The sequence below is a fragment of the Heterodontus francisci genome, chromosome 11 (assembly GCF_036365525.1).
Source record: "Heterodontus francisci isolate sHetFra1 chromosome 11, sHetFra1.hap1, whole genome shotgun sequence".
Taxonomy (NCBI): Eukaryota; Metazoa; Chordata; class Chondrichthyes; order Heterodontiformes; family Heterodontidae; genus Heterodontus; species Heterodontus francisci.
This window is the reverse complement of record NC_090381.1, coordinates 68,255,682-68,277,248: the sequence shown is the minus strand read 5'-3', so window position 1 is coordinate 68,277,248 and position 21,567 is coordinate 68,255,682. Positions and strand designations below refer to the sequence as shown.

At 41.6% G+C, this 21,567-nt stretch overlaps 1 protein-coding gene across 8 annotated transcripts in view; it reads left to right on the top strand.

The window, feature by feature from the left end:
- tbl1xr1a (TBL1X/Y related 1a) overlaps positions 1-21,567 on the top strand; it is a 217,871-nt gene that overhangs the window by 159,644 nt on the left and 36,660 nt on the right. For all 8 annotated transcript variants that reach the window (XM_068042246.1, XM_068042241.1, XM_068042239.1 and 5 more), the window contains 4 exons: positions 4,364-4,458; positions 8,291-8,389; positions 12,032-12,177; positions 17,450-17,672. In XM_068042246.1, the coding sequence (XP_067898347.1) occupies positions 8,332-8,389; positions 12,032-12,177; positions 17,450-17,672 (427 nt within the window). In that variant the 5' untranslated portion in view covers positions 4,364-4,458; positions 8,291-8,331. The remainder of the gene's footprint in view (positions 1-4,363; positions 4,459-8,290; positions 8,390-12,031; positions 12,178-17,449; positions 17,673-21,567) is intronic.

The window sequence follows — 21,567 nt, the reverse complement described above, 5'->3', positions numbered from 1 at the left end:
CATGCAATCTTCATTTTTTAAAAAATGGGGTTTTGCAACAAGTACAGAATATGCTATTGCAGTATATCATAATATTAGAATATGAATATCAGCACAACCAAGTAACATTATAAAAAAAATTGCAAGTCCAGACTAAACAGCATATTGGTGAAAGTAAAATTGAATAGTTAAAGCTTCAAGCTTCCTCAATATGGGTGAGAAATTGCATAATGGTAAAATTTAGTTTGAATCACTGACCTGGACCATCTCAGTTTGGACTGACTTGATTAAAGCACTAGACCACAATGAATGTAATAACAAAGAACAGTACAGCACAGGAACAGGCCATTCAGCCCTCCAAGCCTGCGCCGATCTTGATGCCTGCCTAAACTAAAACCTTCTGCACTTCCGGGGACCGTATCCCTCTATTCCCATCCTATTCATGTATTTTGTCAAGATGCCTCTTAAACGTCATTATTGTACCTGCTTCCACCACCTCCCCCGGCAGCAAGTTCCAGGCACTCACCACCCTCTGTGTAAAGAACTTGCCTCGCACATCCCCTCTAAACTTTGCCCCTCTCACCTTAAACCTATGTCCCCTAGTAACTGACTCTTCCACCCTGGGAAAAAGCTTCTGACTATCCACTCTGTCCATGCCGCTCATAACTTTGTAAACCTCTATCATGTCACCCCTCCACCTCCGTCGTTACAGTGAAAACAATCCGAGTTTATCCAGCCTCTCCTCATAACTAATCCCTCCAGACCAGGCAACATCCTGGTAAACCTCTTCTGTACCCTCTCCAAAGCCTCCACGTCCTTCTGGTAGTGTGGCGACCAGAATTGCACGCAATATTCTAAGTGTGGCCTAACTAAGGTTTTGTACTGCTGCAGCATGACTTGCCAATTTTTATACTCTATGCCCTGACCGATGAAGGCAAGCATGCCGTATGCCTTCTTGACTACCTTATCCACCTGCGTTGTCACTTTCAGTGACCTGTGGACCTGTACGTCCAGATCTCTCTGCCTGTCAATACTCCTAAGGGTTCTGCCATTTACTGTGTACTTCCCACCTGCATTAGATCTTCCAAAATGCATTACCTCACATTTGTCCGGATTAAACTCCATCTGCCATTTCTCCGCCCAAGTCTCCAACCGATCGATATCCTGCTGTATCCTCTGACAATCCTCATCACTATCCGCAACTCCACCAACCTTTGTGTCGTCCGCAAACTTACTCATCAGACCAGCTACATTTTCCTCCAAATCATTTATATATACTACAAAGAGCAAAGGTCCCAGCACTGATCCCTGCGGAACATCACTAGTCACATCCCTCCATTCAGAAAAGCACCCTTCCACTGCTACCCTCTGTCTTCTATGACACAGCCAGTTCTGTATCCATCTTGCCAGCTCACCTCTGATCCCGTGTGACTTCACCTTTTGTATCAGTCTGCCATGAGGGACCTTGTCAAAGGCTTTACTGAAGTCCATATAGATAACATCCACTGCCCTTCCTTCATCAATCATCTTTATCACTTCCTCAAAAAACTCAATCAAATTAGTGAGACACGACCTCCCCTTCACAAAACCATTCTGCCTCTTGCTAATAAGTTTGTTTGTTTCCAAATGGGAGTAAATCCTGTCCCGAAGAATCCTCTCTAATAATTTCCCTACCACTGATGTAAGGCTCACCGGCCTATAATTTCCTGGATTATCCTTGCTACCCTTCTTAAACAAAGGAACGACATTGGCTATTCTCCAGTCCTCTGGGACCTCACCTGTAGCCAATGAGGATGCAAAGATTTCTCTCAAGGCCCCAGCAATTTCTTCCCTTGCCTCCCTTAGTATTCTGGGGTAGATCCCATCAGGCCCTGGGGACTTATCTACCTTAATGCTTTGCAAGACACACAACACCTCCTCCTTTTTGATAATGAGATGACTGAGACTATCTACACTCCCTTCCCTAGGCTCATCATCCACCAAGTCCTTCTCTTTGGTGAATACTGATGCAAAGTACTCATTTAGTACCTCACCCATTTCCTCTGGCTCCACACATAGATTCCCTTCTCTGTCCTTGAGCGGGCCAACCCTTTCCCTAGTTACCCTCTTGCTCTTTATATACGTATAAAAAGCCTTGGGATTTTCCTTAATCCTGTTTGCCAATGACTTTTCATGACCTCTTTTAGCCCTGCTGACTCTTTGCTTAAGTTTCTTCCTGCTGTCTTTATATTCCTCAAGGGACTCATCTGTTCCTCGCCTTCCAGCCCTTACGAATGCTTCCTTTTTCTTTTTGACTAGGCTCACAATATCCCGCGTTATCCAAGGTTCCCGAAACTTGCCAAACTTATCCTTCTTCCTCACAGGAACATGCTGGTCCTGGATTCTAATCAACTGACATTTGAAAGACTCCCACATGTCAGATGTTGATTTACCCTCAAACAGCCGCCCCCAATCTAAATTCTTCAGTTCCTGCCTAATATTGTTATAATTAGCCTTCCCCCAATTTAGCACCTTCACCCGAGGACTACTCTTATCCTTATCCACAAGTACCTTAAAACTTATGGAATTATGGTCACTGTTCCCGAAATGCTCCCCTACTGAAGCTTCGACCACCTGGCCGGGCTCATTCCCCAATACCAGGTCCAGTATGGCCCCATCCCTAGTTGGACTATCTACATATTGTTTCAAGAAGCCCTCCTGGATGCTCCCTACAAATTCTGCCCATCCAAGCCCCTAGCACTAAGTGAGTCCCAGTCAATATAGGGGAAGTTAAAATCACCCACCACTACAACCCTGTTACCTTTACATCTTTCCAAAATCTGTCTACATATCTGCTCCTCTACCTCCCGCTGGCTGTTGGGAGGCCTGTAGAAAACCCCCAACATCGTGACTGCACCCTTCCTATTCCTGAGCTCCACCCATATTGCCTCGCTGCACGACCCCTCCGAGGCGTCCTCCCGCAGTACAGCTGTGATATTCTCCTTAACAGGTAATGCAACTCCCCCACCCCTTTTACATCCCCCTCTATCCCGCCTGAAGCTTCTAAATCCTGGAACATTTAGCTGCCAATCCTGTCCTTCCCTCAACAATAACAGTAAAGATTTTCTTAAGCCTGTTCAGTTTCTTGATATTTCCAAAAGAGTGTTGCTTAATTGCAGTTATGTTCTGCTTACTTGAAAGACATTTATCATTTCAGAAGAACTGCATTTAAGTGTCAAGATACTGGGACTATTTCTACTGGAGCGGGGCAGGATAAGAGGAGAATCAATAGCGATTTTTTAAATTATGAAGGATCTTGATGAGATGAATAGGGAAAGCTTGTTTCCTTTGGATGAGGATTAGTAACAGGGGTTATCAATTTAAAATGATTTGTGAGGCGAGAGGTTTGCAGAGCTTAGTTTATGTAGAGAGCTGTTAGAGTTTGAAGTGCCTTATAACAGGAGCAGCTGCAACAGAGACCATTATAGCTTCTAAGGGAGAAGTAGATAACCATGTGAAGTAGAGGAAGATACAGGGCTCTTGGGAGAGAACAGGGATTAGTAGGATTAGTTTTAGTTTGGGATTGCAACAAGCTGGTGTGGACAGGTTAGGATAATTGGTCTCCGACTATGCTGTTGAACTTTGTGGTTAAGATGAGCATGAATATTCCAACAGGACATGAAAACAATACATAATATGACTCATAACTTAATGTCGTTTTACATATGCCTTTATTATAATGGACCCGTTGGAATGGCAAACTGGAGCATGTACATCTTGCGATATATTACAGTTCACTAACTGATGTTATCCGGTACTAATTTTTAAATTTACTGTTGTACATTTCATTTTTACCACTAAGCAAAACCTCTGGCTTGATGTACAAGGAAGTAATCAGTTAAAGGTTTGAATCTGTAATATCTGAGAGATTTCCAAATGAAATTATAGCAGTAAGATTTGTGCGCATATGATCTGCAATCAATTAGCTTTAAACTCGGAATCACAGAATAAGATGCTGAAAATGTGTATTAAAAATTCTTATTTCTGTGTTGTTTGAAAAGTAGACTGTACGTAACATGGGTTAGGCAGTGACCCTTTCTTTATGTGAACTTGGGTTCAAATTCAGGCCACATTGTTGGATAAAACAAACTTTTTCTGGGTTGTAAGTAAAAGTTTTGTACAGGCTCAACCATTTATTAATGGACAAAACTCCACAGAGCACCTATCTGCTCAGCAAATCTTCATCAAAAGCTACAAGTTGGTAAAAGAAGAAAATGATGCCACACATGCCCCTGTTAGTACTTAAAAGTTGTACAGGTATTGCCATACATGCCTCTTTCCATTTTTCTTTTCAAAAATTATGCACAAAGTTGGTGAGTATTTTTTGTTTGTTTTGCCTTTTTAGTTATACTACATGCCCAGTGATCTAAGGTGACGTGATACATCTGTCCTTAAACTGTCCTGAAAGTTCAGAATGTGCTAATAGCCTATTCATGAAAGGTAAGATTTAACTGTTTCTTCTTTCAAAAAAACATGCGGCAATTAATTTTCTGAATGTGTTTGTCTTAGTTAATATGATTTTCTTGTATTACATGGTGTTTACAGGTTACTGAGGGGGAGGTGGTGGTAATGTCACCAGACTAGTAACCCAGAGCTTATGCTCTGGGGACATGGGTTCAAATCCCACCACAGCAGATGGTGGTATTTGAATTCAATTAATAAATCTGGAATTAAAAGGCCAGTCTAGTGGTGACCATGAAACCATCGTGGGGAAGGTGTTAGAATTGATCATTAAGGAGGTTATAGCTGGGCACTTAGAAAAACTCAGTGTAATTGGGAATAGTCAACCTGGCTTTGTGAAAGCGAGATCATGTTTAAACAATTTATTGGAGTCCTTTGAAGGAGTAACATGTGCCATGGATAAAGGGGAGCCCATTGACATACTGTACTTGGATTTCCAGAAGACATTTGACAAGGTGCCACATCATAGGTTATTGCGCGAAGTACGAGCACATGGTTAGTGGTTAACATATTAGCATGGATAGAAGATTGGCTGGCTGGCAGAAAACAGAGAGTACAGAGAGTATGCATAAATGGGTCCTTTTCTGATTGTAGGGTGTGACAAATGGAGTCCCGCAGGGGTCTGTGCTGGGGCCTCAACTTTTTACAATTTATGTCAATGACTTAGATGAGGGGAGCTAAATTTGAGGATGACACTAAGATAGGTAGGAAAGTATGTTGTGAAGAGGACATATGGAGCTTGCAGACCTATAGAGTTAGGTTAAGTGTGTAGGCAAAAATCTGGCAGATGGTGTATAATGTGGGAAAATGTGAAGTAGTTCACTTTGGCAGGAAGAATAAAAAAGCAGAGTATTATTTAAACGGAGAACGACTGCAGAACTCCGAGGTGCAGAGGGACCTAGGTGTTCTAGTGCATGAGTCACAAAAAGTTAGTGTACAGATACAGCAAGTAATAAAGAAGGCTAATAGAATGCTATCCTTTATTACAAGAGGAATTGAAAATAAAAGTAAGGATGTGATGCTTCAGTTATACAGGGCATTGGTGAGACCACATCTCGAATCCTGTGTGCAGTTTTGGTCTCCTTATAAGGAGGTATGTGAATGCGTTGGAGGCGGTTCAGAGGAGGTTTACTAGATTGATACCTGGAATGAGCGGGTTGTCTTATGAGGAAAGGTTGGACAGACTGGGCTTGTTTTCACTGGAGTTTAGAAGAGTGAGGGCAGACTTGATTGAAGTATATAAGATCCTGAAAGGTCTTGACAAGGTGGATGTGGAAAGGATGTTTCCTCTTGTGGGGAAGTCCAGAACTAGGGGGTACTGTTTAAAATTAGGGGTTGCCCTTTTAGGATAGAGATGAGGAGAAATCTTTTCTCTCAGAGGGTTGTGCGACTTTGGAACTCTCTGCCTCAGAAGGTTGTGGAGGCAGATTCATTGAATAATTTTAAGGCAGGGGTAGGAAGATTCTTGTTAGGCAGGGAATCAAAGGTTATCGAGGGTAGATGGGAGTGTGGAATTCAAGACACAGACAGATCAGCCATGGTCTTATTGAATGGCGGAGCATTCTAGAGGGGTTGAATGGCCTACTTCTGCTCCTAATTCGTATGTTCGTATTGTCGATTGTTGTAAAAACCCATCAGGTTCAGTAATGTCCTGAAGGGAAGGAAATCTGCTGTCCTTACTTGGTCTGACCTACATGTGACTTCAGACCCACACTAATGTGGTTGGCTCTTAATGCCCTCTGAAATGGCCTAGCAAGCCACTAAGTTCAAGGGCAGTTAGGGATGGGCAATAAATGCTGGCCTAGCCAGCGACACCCACGTCCCACAAACAAATTAAAAAAACTTCACTTGAAAGCATTTAGCTTAAAGACAATTTATTAATATACCCATATATATTAAATTTATCAAGTAACAACAAAGATGAATTACTGACAACTGTTCTGGAGGAGTGTTGGGAAAGCCCACTTTAATGTTGCAACTGTCTTTTTTAAAGAGAAAATCAATTGATGCAAGATGCAACTAAGCCCTGTTTACATCTAGGTCTTGCCAATCATAGGCCTACTGAACTTATAACCTGAATCCTGCCTTCAAAGTTCAAAGAAGCTTTTATGAAAGTGGCACTCTTTAAATGCAGTGTGTTGATACTTTGGTTACAAATCTACAACGGAATGTTGGTAAATGAATATAGTCAGCAATATTGGAATCAAATGGATTAAATAGCACTGTTACAATTAAGGCTACTTTTCAAAATTTTATCTTCGTCATCCTCGAGGCAAAGGCCAGTTTCCTATAAACTGAAATTTAATCTTGTGTGCAAAGTATTTAGAATGGTGGCCCTCTAAGTGAATAGCAAATGCTTTTACTTCTCTTAATCCCTTCATAATCAAAAGAAAATAGCACACAGCCAAGAAAACCAAAAACATAATTAGTTTTGATTTAAGGACATAGAACCTAGAATCAAAATGATTGATGAACAGAATGAGTATGATCATAGAAAGTCTGATATCTTTAAAACAATTCAAAAACAATAAAAGCTATGAACACTAGCAGCCTCCAACAATAACTTTCATAATTTTGACGATGAGTCTTCGATTAAAAAGATTTTATGTGAGAAAGACACTTCAGGGATTTCCTGTAGCTATGATAGAAGTGGTAGAGAGCCTAGGCTTTCAGCCTAATAATATGCTTTTTCCTTTGACGTTAAACTGTTACAGAAGAGAATTGATAGACTGGATTCGCTGCTAATTAAACTATCAAAAATCGCCAGTAAATCACCAGCAAAAATAAACCACTGACGAAAGACTTAATGTTAAGCTATCAACTGGGAGGGCTTTGTATCTGATCAACAGTTATCGAACAACACAAATAGCACACACCTAAACTACCAGATGCATTTGTTATACCCTAATACTGATATAGCGGACAACTGGTTGGCTTTGAAAAACAAAGCATGTTTGTTAGTTCAACTTAGAAGGCAGATTTCAGGTTAAAAGTAATGTAAACATATGATTGTCAAGATATGTGTGTATGCACACAGAAGAAACACCATTAACCATCTTAATCCTGAACTATCAATTTTAAACTTGGTACAATATTAGCAAGCTATAAGTTCTTTTTTTTAATACTGTAGACATTCTATGATCTGAAAGGGGACAGATAGTGATGTAAAGAGCTCAGTTTTATTCTTGTTTATATGGTTAGGTATGTTTCCCAAAAAATGTTCAAACCCTGCTGTCCACTCTGGAAATTTGATTGTTTTTTTTGTGGCATATAGTATTTTGAATATACATCAGTCACTTTTACATTATTAATCTACTGTGCTATCACAAAACGTGCCCTTGTACAAAACACAAATGTTTTGGCTGAATCCTGTATTGTGAATTGTATCAGATATGTAGCAATGTTAGCTTGATAGCCAATTGTTCCACAAATGTCCTGTATACACTGTGCGATTATATAACATGGTTAATAAACAGTTTAAAAATCATCGCATCAACATGTAATTTTTAAGTAAAAGCTCTGGCTTGCAATTTTCACAGGAAAAATGGAGGAAATTATGATACCCTGAACACTAGTAGTTCCTGCAATTCAATGTAATAAAAAGGAAATTTAAATTGTTTAGTTCAGTTATCATAAGCCGGCAACCCTGAATCTAATATAATGGTGGTTAATAAAGGAACAGTTTTGCTTATCAGTTAGGTGAAAAATAACTATTAAATTGTGATTTTAAACCTAATTTTCCATATTGGGGAACCACCAGTAGTGTATGTAACAAGGATATAGTGACTCATAATCTTTTTTTTATATATAGGCTTACCCTCTAATGACCTCATGGTTTAAGTGGGACTGAAGATGAGTATTAGCAGTGATGAGGTCAACTTTCTGGTATATAGATATTTACAGGAGTCTGGTAAGTATCTCAAATATCAAAAGGTTTTGAAATGTTTGAATTATTTCTAGCTTTAATACTGCCAATAGAAAAGGTGGGTGGGGTGTGTTAGATTAGATTAGAGATACAGCACTGAAACAGGCCCTTCGGCCCACCGAGTCTGTGCCGACCAGCAACCACCCATTTATACTAATCCTACACTAATCCCATATTCCTACCAAACATCCCCATCTGTCCCTATATTTCCCTACTACCTACCTATACTAGTGACAATTTATAATGGCCAATTTACCTACCAACCTGCAAGTCTTTTGGCTTGTGGGAGGAAACCGGAGCACCCGGAGAAAACCCACGCAGACACAGGGAGAACTTGCAAACTCCACACAGGCAGTGCCCAGAATTGAACCCGGGTCCCTGGAGCTGTGAGGCTGCGGTGCTAACCACTGCGCCACTGTGCCGCCCTGGCACTCTGCTTCTCTTTCCACAGATGCTGCCAGACCTGCTGAGTGATTCCAGCATTTCTTGTTTTTGTTTCAGATTTCCAGCATCCGCAGTATTTTGCTTTTATTTTAGGTATTAGGCCCCTTGTTTGCAAATGCAAATGGGTTAATGCATGCTTCAGGCATGGATTAAGGATGCCTCTTGTTTGTCCTTACCCAATATGGTGGATGGTGTACTTCCAGCTGGAAATATGTGTTGGGGCCTGGAGGTCAGGGATTGTAGCGCATAGAGTAATTTACGGCACAGAAGGAAGCCATTCGGCCCATTGAATCCATGCCAGCTCTCCACATAGCTATGCTGTCAGTCCCATTCCTCGGCTCGATCCCCATAGTCCTGCAAATCTATATCTCTCAAGTGGCCATCCAACTTCCTCTTGAAGTCAGTGATTGTTTCTGCTTCCACCACCCTTGTGGGCCGCAAGTTCCAGCCACTGTGTAAAAAAGTGCTTCCCCATATTTCTCCTGCATCTTTTGCCCAAAATCTTTAATCTGTGTCTCCTAGTCCTTGTACCATTTGTAACTTATCTAAGCCTATCATAATCTTGTACACTTCTATTAAACATCCGCTCAATCTCCTTTGTTCTAAGGAGAACAAACACAGCTTTTCCAATCTAACCTTCTCTTAAGTGTCCTTTGATATTTTCCCTGATTATTGTTTCTAAAACCTTACCCACCACTGATGTTAAACTAACTGGCCTATAGTTGCTAGGACTGTCCTTACACCCTTTCTTGAATAAGGGTGTCACATTTACCACTCTCCAATCCTCTGGCACCTTCCCTCTATCCAGGGAAGATTGGAAGATTATGGCAAGCCCTTCTGCTATCTCCATCCCCACTTCCTTTAGCAAACTGCAATGCAAGCCATCTGGACCAGGTGACTTATCTACCCTAAGCAAAGCCAGCCTTTTTAGTACCTTCCCCCTCTCAATTTTTATCCTCTCCATTGCCTTTACTCTCTCTGCTTCTACTGATATTTTGTCAGCCTCTATTTCTTTAGTCAACACTGATACAAAGTACTCGTTAAGTATATTAGCCTTTCCCTACGCCTCTAACTATATATTACCCTCTCTGTCCCTAATTGGCCCCACTACTCCTCTTACTACTCGCTTATTATTTACATGCCGGTAGAAGATCTTTGATGTTGACTGTCATTTTATTTTCATATTCTCTCTTTGTCAGTCTTATTTTCCTCTTCATCTCCCCTCTCAACTTATTGTATATGGCCTGGTTCTCACCTGAGAGTTCGCCTCACATGCATCATACACCCTCTTTTTTTTGTTCCATCATCATCATCATTTCTATCTCGCTCGTCAACCAAGGAGCCCTGTTCTTGGTTCCCCTACCTTTCACCCTTGTTGGAATGTTCCTAGCCAGTACCTGAAGCATTTCTTCCTTAAAGATAACCCATTGTTCCGATAAGGCCATGGACCATAGCCCGAGGTCAGGCGCTGGAGCAGGGGAGGAGGATTATCGGAGTCTCGGGATGGCATCGATCGGGATGGTCCTTTACAGTGGGTAACAGCTTTTTTCGTAAGCCATCCTTTAGGTTGGTTTCCCTGAGTGCAGTTAGCACTGACTGCCTTAGAACAAACCGGCATTGCAGAGGGGTCCCGAAGTAGGTATTAGGCCCACTCACTTCAGTTCCGAAGAAGGGTCACTGACCCGAAACGTTAACTCTGCTTCTCTTTCCACAGATGCTGCCAGACCTGCTGAGTGATTCCAGCATTTCTTGTTTTTGTTTCAGATTTCCAGCATCCGCAGTATTTTGCTTTTATTTTAGGTATTAGGCCCCTTGTTTGCAAATGCAAATGGGTTAATGCATGCTTCAGGCATGGATTAAGGATGCCTCTTGTTTGTCCTTACCCAATATGGTGGATGGTGTACTTCCAGCTGGAAATATGTGCACAATTCTTGCATACTATTTTGTGCACCTATAAGACTGTGTAGCACCTGAAAAACGAGCATGGTACATCCCAATTTCTAGTCCAATGTCTACTTTATTACATGTACCTTTTAAAATAGAACCTAGAATCAAAATGATTGATGAGCAGCAATGTGATTTCATAACGACCCAAATGCCTCCACCCATCAACTCCGCTGTTATATTTCAGTGTTTAAAGTGAGATTATTATTGGTTTATATGTACGTGTAGAGTACTGGGATAGGGTGTGAGGGTGTAGTTGTCCGCAGTAATGAAAACATTGGAGAAAGAGGTTCAGAGAACAATAGCATCAGGGAGAATTGGGTGGGGATGGGGACGTTCTCAGGGTCTGGGAGTCGTGAAAGTGGTCCGAGGATCAGGGAACACTGGAAATGTGGTGTAAGGGTTTGTTCGCCTTCCATTGCTGAACACAGGTTTTGTGTGTCTGAGCAGTTCAGCAAGAGGGCAGTATTTGTTAAATCACTTGCCTGATGTAAAACTTTGAGATTGCATTCTGTAGTTTCTTTCAAGTCTTTTGTTGGGGGGGGGGGGGGGTGTGTAAAGCCAAAATTTGAATTTTCACATGGTTAAGGGGCACATCTTTCTGTCCTTCAATTCCTGTTGATGTGTATATTGCTTTCTTAGAGATTTTGCAAACTACATGCTCAGAATGCACATATGTGTTTGAAAGCACTGAACAGCCATTGACGTAAGAAAATCTGTAGTCAAAACATAGTTGTTTGAGATTAGCCAAGGTCCTGAAGTATAAGCGTTAAAGAAGTTTTTGAAAGGTACAAAAAACAATTCAGTGGCTAAGTTTAATCAATTTGCGAAGAAATTAATTTTTAATTTTATTTTGTTTAAAACCCCCTTCTCGTCATTAGATATTAGTTACTGAGGAAAATTTTATTATTTTTATTCAAAACATATTTTCAATGATTTGGTTCATCGACAAACCATGATGGGCAATTGTTTACATCATAAATGTTGACATGAAAAGTGTTACAGCAGGTAACATTTATGAACAATTACATGCCATATTCAGGATTTTCAATACATAGATGAGGTCTGAAGCTGAATGTGACAGCTGAATAATTCATCCTCTCATTCTTCAAGTATTTGATGTCAGAGAAAAGAAGCATGATATGATTTTTATCAATAACCTGTTTTACTACTGTGTGTGTGATGGATGTTGTTTCAGCTATTATGCATCATAATTTTTATTTTCTTTTTTAATCAAAGGCTTTTCCCATTCAGCGTTCACATTTGGTATAGAGAGTCACATCAGCCAATCCAATATTAATGGTGCCCTGGTGCCACCAGCAGCTCTCATCTCGATCATACAGAAAGGTTTGCAATATGTGGAGGCTGAAGTCAGTATCAATGAGGTTAGTATTCAGCAAACTTGGAACATGACTGGAATTGCGGGGTGGGCAAAATTAAACACTGAATAAGGTGCACATTCCATTAGACCTTATTGTAATATCTCTAATTTTTTTTAAAAAAATTAGTCTTTTGACTGAATCATGGGATCAGATCATAGAAATTTACAGCATGGAAGGAGGCCATTTGGCCCATCGTGTCTGCACTGACCAACAAGGACCATCCAGCCTAATCCCACTTTCTAGCTCTTGGGCTGTAGCTTTTAAGGTTATGGCACTTCAAGAGCATATCCAATTCCTTTTAAATGTTATGAGGGTTTCTGCCTCTATCACCCTTTCAAGCAGTGAGTTCCAGATCCCCACCACCCTCTGGGTGAAGAAGATTTCCTCTTGAATCCTCTTTAAACCTCTTACCCTAAATCTATGCCCCCTGGTTATGAACACCTCAACCAATGGGATTAGGACCTTCCTATCCACTCTACCTAGACCCCTCATAATTTTAAATACTTCAATGAGGTCTCCCGTCAGCCTCCTCTGTTCCAAAGAAAACAATCGTAGCCTATTCAATCTTTCCTCATTACTAAAATTCTCCAGTCCAGGCAACATCTTCGTAAATCTCTCTGTATTCTCTCTAGTGCTGTCACATTTTTTCTATAGTGCATGCAGTACTCCAGCTGTGGCCCGACTAGTGTTTTATACAGTTCTAGCATACCCTCCCAGCTCTTGTACTCTATGCCTCGGCTAATAAAGGCAAGTATCCCGTATGCTTTCTTAACCACCTTATCTCCCTGTCCAGACATCTTCAGGGATCTGTGGACGTGCGCTCTAAAGTCCCTCTGTTCCTCTACATTTCTTAGTATCCTACCGTTTATTGTGTATTCCCTTACCTTGTTAGCTTTCTCCAAATGCATTACCTCTCACTTCTTTGGATTGAACTCCATTTGCCACTGTTCCGCCCATCTGCCTAATCCATTGATATCTTCCTGCAGTCTACAGCTTTCTTCATTATCAACCACACGACCAATTTTTGTATCGTCTGCAAACTTCTTAATCATACCCCCTACATTCAAGTCCAAATCTTTGATACATACCACAAAGCAAGGGACCTAGTACTGAGCCCTGCAGAACCCCACTGGAAACAGCGTTCCAGTCACAAAAATACTCATTGACCATTATGTGCTTCCTGTCTCTGAGCCAATTTTGGATGCAACTTGCCAGTTTGCCTTGGATCCCATGGGATTTTTTTTTTTGCAAGCATTCTGTCATGTGGGACCTTATCAAAAGCCTTACTAAAATCCATGTAGACTACATCAAATGCACTACCCTCATTAACCCTCCCTGTTACCTCTTCAAAAAATTCAATCATGTGAGTCAGACAGGACCTTCCCTTAACAAATCTGTGCTGACTGTTTTTGATTAATCTATATCTTTCTAAATGAAGATTTATGCTGTCCCTCAGAATTTTTTCCAATAATTTTCCCACTGCCAAGATTAGGCTGACTGGCTTGTAATTACTTGGTCTATCCCTTTCTCCCTTTCTAAACAATGGTTCAACATTAGCTGTCCTCCAGTCCTCTGGTACCATGCCTGTAGCCAGAGAGGATTGGAAAATGATGGTCAGAACCTCCGCTATTTCTTCCCTTGACTGCCCAGGATACATTTCAGCCAGGCCTGGGGATTTATCCACTTTCAAAGATGTTAAACCCCTTAATACCTCCTCTCACTATGTTATGAAAATTTCCATGCTTACTTTGGTCATCCCATAGATATATTTTAGCTTACTCTTATGGAATTGCCGGAAATGAAATAAATTTTAAAGTAATTACAAATGTTGACTGAAGTATGTATAACAAGTGAAAGAAATACATTTGGATTGTAGGGCTATATGTACACTGTGTCTGACTGAGTCTGCAATTTTTATTGGAAAAAGATCAGTTATGTGCAATGGTTACAATGGTGGTAGGAGGCCATTTTACTTAACTGTTATTGTTTAAATTTGCTTTTTGTAGTTAAAGTAGGTTTTATGGTTCTGTCATGTATTGTACAGTCTGATCTTTTTGATTCTGTATCTTGAATCTAGTTTTGGCTATTCATATATTTCTTTCAATTCCTTTTATGGCACCATTACAAATCCTAAACCATGTGTGATGTGCCAAAACTAGAGTTTGAACTTCAAAGAAAAAATGAGTTTTTGTTTTATTAGCCAAATGTTTCATTTTATTTTTTTATTCAAAGCTGTATGATCAGTTTTATCTCATTTGTTTCTGAGTGGTTTTACTTTCCTTTGTTTTTAGTTCAAAATCTGCACTGTTGCCAATCCTTAATTGAAACTTTATCTGGCGGGGTATATTTTAGAAAAGGTTGAGTTGCGTTAGAGTTAAATCCAAATTTTTAATATGTTGTTAAAATTTGACATAGTTGTAATAGAGTATTTAATACTTCAAGTTACTGTTAAAATCAAAAATGCAAACAACACCCTTATCAACAATTTCATGGATGGCTCATCTTGCCATTGTCAGAAACATGGGAATAGGTGTCAAGGAAAGATCTGCCACCTAAACCTCCGTATCTGGCCACGCATTCCTTCACTTAGCTCATCAAAACAGCCATGGCGGTGGTGTAACCATCATTGCCAAGTGCTGTTTGACCTCTTCCCCATTCTGCTGCATCTGTAGTAATGGCTTATCTTTCTACACCTACATTGTAAAGCCCCGAGTCTCCAAGTATTTATCCCCTGTCTCAATCCTCTTTCTCATCAACATGCTGCCCCTGGTTACAACATCCATAAGCATGGGATCAGTTTCCTTATTATTGCAGTTTATTGGGAAAACTGAAGCCATTGTTTTCAGCCCTTGCCACACACTAAGTTCTCTTGTGACTGATTCTATCCCCCTCAGCCAGTCACTCAAGCTTAATCAGACTCTAAAATGTTGCTATCATATTCAACTCAGAGGTGAGCTTCAACTTATCATCCAATCCAGCACCAAATTCACTAACTTCTGACACCTCAGCATTGCCCATCTCTTCTCGCTACCTTAGCCCTTCAGCTGCAACACTTATGCATGCTCTTGTCACCTCTATTCTCAACTACTTCAATATCCTCCTTGCTGTGCTCCCATCCTTCATAATTTAACCACCTATATCATGTCCCATATGCCCATTTCTTCTCTTCTTGCTGACTTACATTAGCCTAATCTGCCCAGTGTATTACATTTCAAATCCTTATCTTCACATTTCTCCACAGTTTTACACCATCTCTTTGCAACCTCCTTCAGAACTCTATCAGCCCCCTCCATATTTGGGGCTACATTTTACAAGCTTGCTGCTGATTTTCTTTTTAGCGAGCTTCAAAGATGGCGACCCACACGCACGGGCTTTACTCAGCAGAGCTGCTGCAATATTAAACGCGGCGGGTCATTTATGTGGCCAGGGCAGACCCCCCTCACCCCCCGATGACTTGTAGGAGGTGGGCAGTCCATCCCTGGCAACGGGGTCTGGCGCCAACGCCATTTTTAAAGGGCTTCCAGCCCTTACATTTCATTTACATTTTTAAAGTTACATGTGTTTTAAATTTAATGAAAAGACATTAAAAAAATGTTTCTAGCCCCTCTCCCACCCACCCCCCCAATAACCAGACAGCTCATTCCTTGCTCTCTTTCCCCCCTTCAAAATTTTTAAGGTTACGTGCATTTTAAATTTAATGAAAAGACATTAAAAAAAAAGTTCCTAGTCCCTCTCCCACCCACCCCCCAATAACCAGACAGCTCATTCCTTGCCCTCCCATCCCCCCCCCCCAAAAATACTTACCTTGTGTACTAACCTGATCTCCCCCCACCCCCCCCCGCCAAAGGTCACAAACTTTTATCTTTAACCCTTTCCACCGTCCCCTACACAAATCCTACTGGTTTGACCCCCACATCCCCTCTCCCACACTGAAATATCTACCTCCTCCCCCCTTCCCACCCGTGTCCCGCATCAGATCTCCGGACGGAGATCCATAGGCGAGGGAGTCATGGCAACCGTCCACAATATCGGAGCAGGGCGGCCGGCGGGAGCAGGTAAGTTATTAACTCATTACTTTGTATTAATTAACATATTTAAATTCTGCTGCCGTCGCCAAGTGGCTGGGGGGGCCGCCACAAAGCTTCGCTGCCCCCAGCAATATGGAGCCGGCGTCAAGGCCCATGGCGGGCCTCTCCCAGAGGCATTTTCTGGACCCCCAACCGCCACGACCCCCGACTTAGTGGGGTTGGTAAAATTCAGCCTTCGGTTTTCCAAAATGGCCTTTTGCACAATACACTCTTTCTTTGCCCCACCCTTCAGCTTCTCCCATATTTCCTGGAATTTCCTCCCTGAACTCCTGTGCTTCTCCACATCTCTCCCTTTCAGTTACCTCTCCTCCATAGCTCAGTGTTCATTTCTGAATCTTTTATAAAAGAACTATCTAAATGGATGTATAAACTATTTTAAAAGCTAACACCCCTTGTTTCTGTGCTCTTGCACTACAGAAAATCAAACTGCTTTCCTGCATTTGCTTGAGTGCTTTGTCTGGAGTCATTAATGTCCCATTTCTGCAGTTAATAAGTTTAGTTTCTAGCAAAATTAAAACACTAAAATCTAATGCTATTGATTAAAAAGGGTGAGCATGCCATTTCTGTCCAACTAATTTCAGTGTTAATTTTTACAATTTAAAAAAAATCTTGAATGTTTTATCAGTGCTGTCTAGTCATAGTTGCTAAGCTAGTTTGACTAGTTTTTGTTGGGTGGTGATTTTTCTTTTTGCAAAAAAAAAGGTTCCTTATATGCTGTTATCAGTCATCCATATTAAATGCACTTAAGGGTTTGGCAGACTTGACTCACCCACTCAGTAACTGTGTCATCTGTTCAATCAGTCTGCTGAGGTTAAATTGCAAAGAACCATATGCCTGAATGTTTTTTCTTCCTAAATTGCAGAATTGGAAACTAATGTTTCAACAAACAGTTTGTCAAAGAGTAGCTTTTAAATTAATTTCAGAGTCGTATTTCGGTGTTGACTTGTTGATAAGCCCTGAAATATGGCTTTGACAGGAAATTTGAAAATTGGAAAGCATCCACAATTTAGTTCTGGGATAGATTTTCAAATGCATGTGATACTGTTGTCATGGAACTCTCTTAAATCTCAATATTTTTCTTCCTTGTCCTAGTTTTTGTGCTATTTTTCTTCACTTCTCCTTTGTTTCCACATTTAACGTTAAGGAAATACAAGGTCTTTATTTTGAGTCATAGCTTTCCATTCTAGGACGGCACACTATTTGATGGGAGACCCATTGAGTCCCTTTCTTTAATTGATGCTGTAATGCCTGATGTGGTGCAAACAAGACAGCAAGCTTATAGGGACAAGTTGCAGCAACAACAAGCAGCAGCAGCGGCCGCAGCCGCTGCTGCAGTCAGTCAACAAGGGGCTGCAAAGAATGGGGAGAATACTGCAAATGGAGAGGAGAATGGAGGACACACAGTTACTAGTAAGTATAAATGAGAACAAAAATGTACATGTTTTTTTGTTAGTTTTCCATGGCATTCCTTGTATTTTAAGGCAAAAGAGTATACATTCAAATCAGGCATCTAACGCCTGTTTCAGGCACCTAATGCCTGTTTCAGACCCCTTTGAGAAATTGGACTGCTGCTGACGGCAACAGACATCATGCACACCGTGGTCGGTATCTTCAGGTGTCTGAAATCAAACTAGTGGTCCTTAAAGGAACCACTGGACCTGTCACCCGAAAGGTAAGTTTTAAGCCTTTTTACTTACTTTAGTATGGAGTCAGGCGGGGCAGGAGTGCCCATTCAGGCTCTATTAAAACAGTAAACTGCTGCCAGCCACCGCTCACCCCTTTACCGATTGTCCCACCCTTCCCTTCCAGGCTTTTCCAATGTCCTCATATGACAGCCCAGCACCCCCACTCAGCAAGATACCTCAGGATCCGTGAATGGTGGACCTACCTCTGGATCTGTGAAAGGCGTCCATTGCTCACCAGTTCTATTCTCAATTTGGGCGCAGTGCAATTTCTAGGTCCTGTGCCCCATTTTTTATTAAATGCATTGCATGCTGTTTATCTCAGAGTCATAGAGTCGTACAGCATAGAAACAAGCCCTTCGGCCCACCGCGTCCATGCCACCCATAATGCCTATCTATACTAATCCCATCTGCCTGCATTAATTCCATATTGCTCTATGCCTTGCTCATTCAAGTACCTGTCCCGATGCCTCTTAAATGTTGCTACTGTGCCTGCCTTCACCACCTCCTCAGGCAGCTCATTCCAGATACCCACGATTCTTTGTGTGAAAAAATTACCCCTTTGATCCCCTTTAAACCTCCTCCCTCTCACCTTAAATCTATGCCCTCTAGTTTTAGTCACCCCTACCATGGGAAACAGACTCTGGCTATCTACCCTATCTATGCCTCTCATAATTTTATATACCTCTATCATGTCCCCTCTCAGCCTCCTTCGCTCCAGGAAAAACAGACCCAGCCTATCCAATCTCTCTTTATAGCTGAAGCCCTCCAAACCAGGCAACATCCTTGTGAATCTTTTCTGCACCCTCTCTAGCTGAATCACATCTTTCCTGTAGTGCGGTGACCAGAACTGCACACAGTACTCCAAATGTGACCTAACCAACGTCATGTACAACTGTAACATGACGTCCCAACTCTTGTACTCAGTGCCTCGGCCAATGAAGGCAAGCATGCCATACACCTTCTTCACCACCTTGTCTACCTGTGTTGCCACTTTCAGGGAGCTATGAACTTGCACCCCAAGGTCTCTCTGCTCAACAACACTCCCCAGGGCCCTGCCATTCACTGTATATGTCCTGCTCTGGTTTAACTTCCCAAAATGTATCACTTCACACTTGTCTGCGTTAAATTCCATTTGCCAATCCCTTGCCCACTTTCCCAGTTGATCTATATCCTGTTGTAACCTTAGACTTCTTCACTGTCCACTACACCACCAATTTTGGTGTCATCTGCAAACTTACTAATCATGCCCCTGACATTGACATCCAAGTCATTAATATATATGACAAACAACAGAGGGCCCAGCACGGTTCCCTGCGGCACACCACTGGTCACCGGCCTCCAATCTGAAAAACAACCCTCCACGACCACCCTCTGCCTCCTATCACCAAGCCAATTTTGTATCCAATTTGCTAGCTCACCCTGGATCCCATGTGTTCGAACCTTCTGGACCAGCCTACCATACGGGACCTTGTCAAAGACCTTGCTAAAGTCCATGTAGACAACGTCCATCGCCCTGCCCTCGTCAATCCTCTTGGTCACCTCCTCGAAAAACTCAATCAAATTCGTGGGACATGATTTCCCACGCACAAAGCCATGCTGACTATCCCTAATCAGACCATGCCGTTCCAGATGCATATAAATCCTGTCTCTCAGAATCCCTTCCAATAACTTTCCCACCACTGATGTAAGGCTCACCGGCCTGTAGTTCCCTGGCTTATCCCTGCTGCCCTTCTTAAAAATAAAGGTACAACATTAGTTATCCTCCACTCTTCCGGTACCTCACCCGTGGCTAACGATGATATAAAAACCTCTGCCAGGGCCCCAGCAATCTCCTCCCTTGCTTCCCATAGCATCCTAGGATACACCTGGTCAGGTCCTGGGGATTTATCCACCTTAATGCGCTTCAAAACCTCCATCACCACCTCCTTTGTAATGTTGATATGCTCCAGGATATCGGTGTTCCCTCCCTTGAACTCACTAGCTTCCATGACCTTCTCCACGGTAAATACAGACGAGAAATATTCATTTAAGACCTCGCCCATTTCCTGTGGCTCCACACATGGATTGCCACACTGATCCTTAAGGGGACCTACTCTCTCCCTAGCTACCCTTTTACTCTCAATATACTTATAGAATCTTTTAGGATTCTCCTTTATCTTATCTGCCAGGAAAATCTCATGGCCTCTTTTTGCCTTCCTAATTTCCTTCTTAAGTGTAGTCCTACTCCCCTATACTCCTCGAGGGACTCGCTTGATCCCAGCTGCCTATACCTGACATATGCCTCTTTCTTTGTCCTGACCAGACGCTCAATATCCCTCATCAACCAAGGTTCCCTAAACTTGCCGGCCTTGCCCTTCCATCTAACTGGAACATTCCGGCCCTGAACTCTTCCTATCTCACTTTTAAAAGCCTCCCACTTGCTAGACATCCCTTTACCTGTAAACAGCCTCTCCCATTCAACTTTTGAGAGTTCCTGCCTGATGCCATTGAAATTAGCCTTCTGTTAATTTAGGACTTCAACCTGAGGACCAGTCCTATCCTTTTCCATAACTATCTTGAAGCTAATAGAGTTATGGTCACTGGTCCCAAAGTGCTCCCCCACTGACACATCAATCTTGCAAGTGAACTTTTTCGTATTTTAAGAATTGAAATAATGTATGAAAAAGAATGTGTTATTTGGCTTTTTGGTCTCTAGGCTCAGTTTTTTCAGTGCTCTCCTGCAACTTGCTTATTAGTTGAATATTTCTTTCCAGCATCACTTGAGATCTTACATAGCTCTTTCTAATCAGGCCTACTGTTGAAACCAATAAGCTTGGTATAGAAGAGAAATGTCTGAAGCTTGAGACAACACTGAAGTAAGTCGACATTTCAGGTCTAAGAAGGAAGGCCTTAGACTTGAAATGTCAGCTGACTCACTTTTGTTTCTCCACAGAAGCTGCCTGACCTGAATATTTCCAGCTTTTTGAACTTGATTGCTTTCAGATTTCCAGCATCTGCATTATTTAGTTTTTTATTTAAAGTGAGGTAATGTTGTTCAGTGTATTTTACATTGATTCGTAAGGTGAGCAAAAGTGAGAAGTAAGATCCTGAATTTGACATGCCTTTTAAGGCACATTTACACTGCACAATGCATGCAATATGGTTTGCTTCAAACCAAAAGTAGTCTCCTCTGAATAAAATTCCTACGAGTAAAAAGGCAAAATTACATTTTGTTCCATATTTGAAATAAAACAAACCTGACATTTTTATGTTACAATGAAAGCTAAAAAGGAATGTTTTAAAGGTATTCCATAATAGTTGTTTGGTAGTCCAGAACTTGAGTATTGCTGAAAATAGAGACCTTTTGCTGAAGCTTTTTCTCTTGCACTTATCAGGACAATTCACAAGAATACCATTGTAAGGGAAGCAACAAATTTATACTGTATGAGAAGAGAGTGCTGATTGGTTGGCAAGTGGACTCTGATTGGTAGAGGGGTTGCCATGGAGAATGCACCAGTTTATGAGGACTGACAGTTAACTGCCAAGCTTTGTTCGAAATTTAAACCAAGCAGCTTGACTCTGGTCAAGGCATTGCCCTGAGGAATACACCAGTGAATGGCTGTCACTTATTTTGTTTAGCT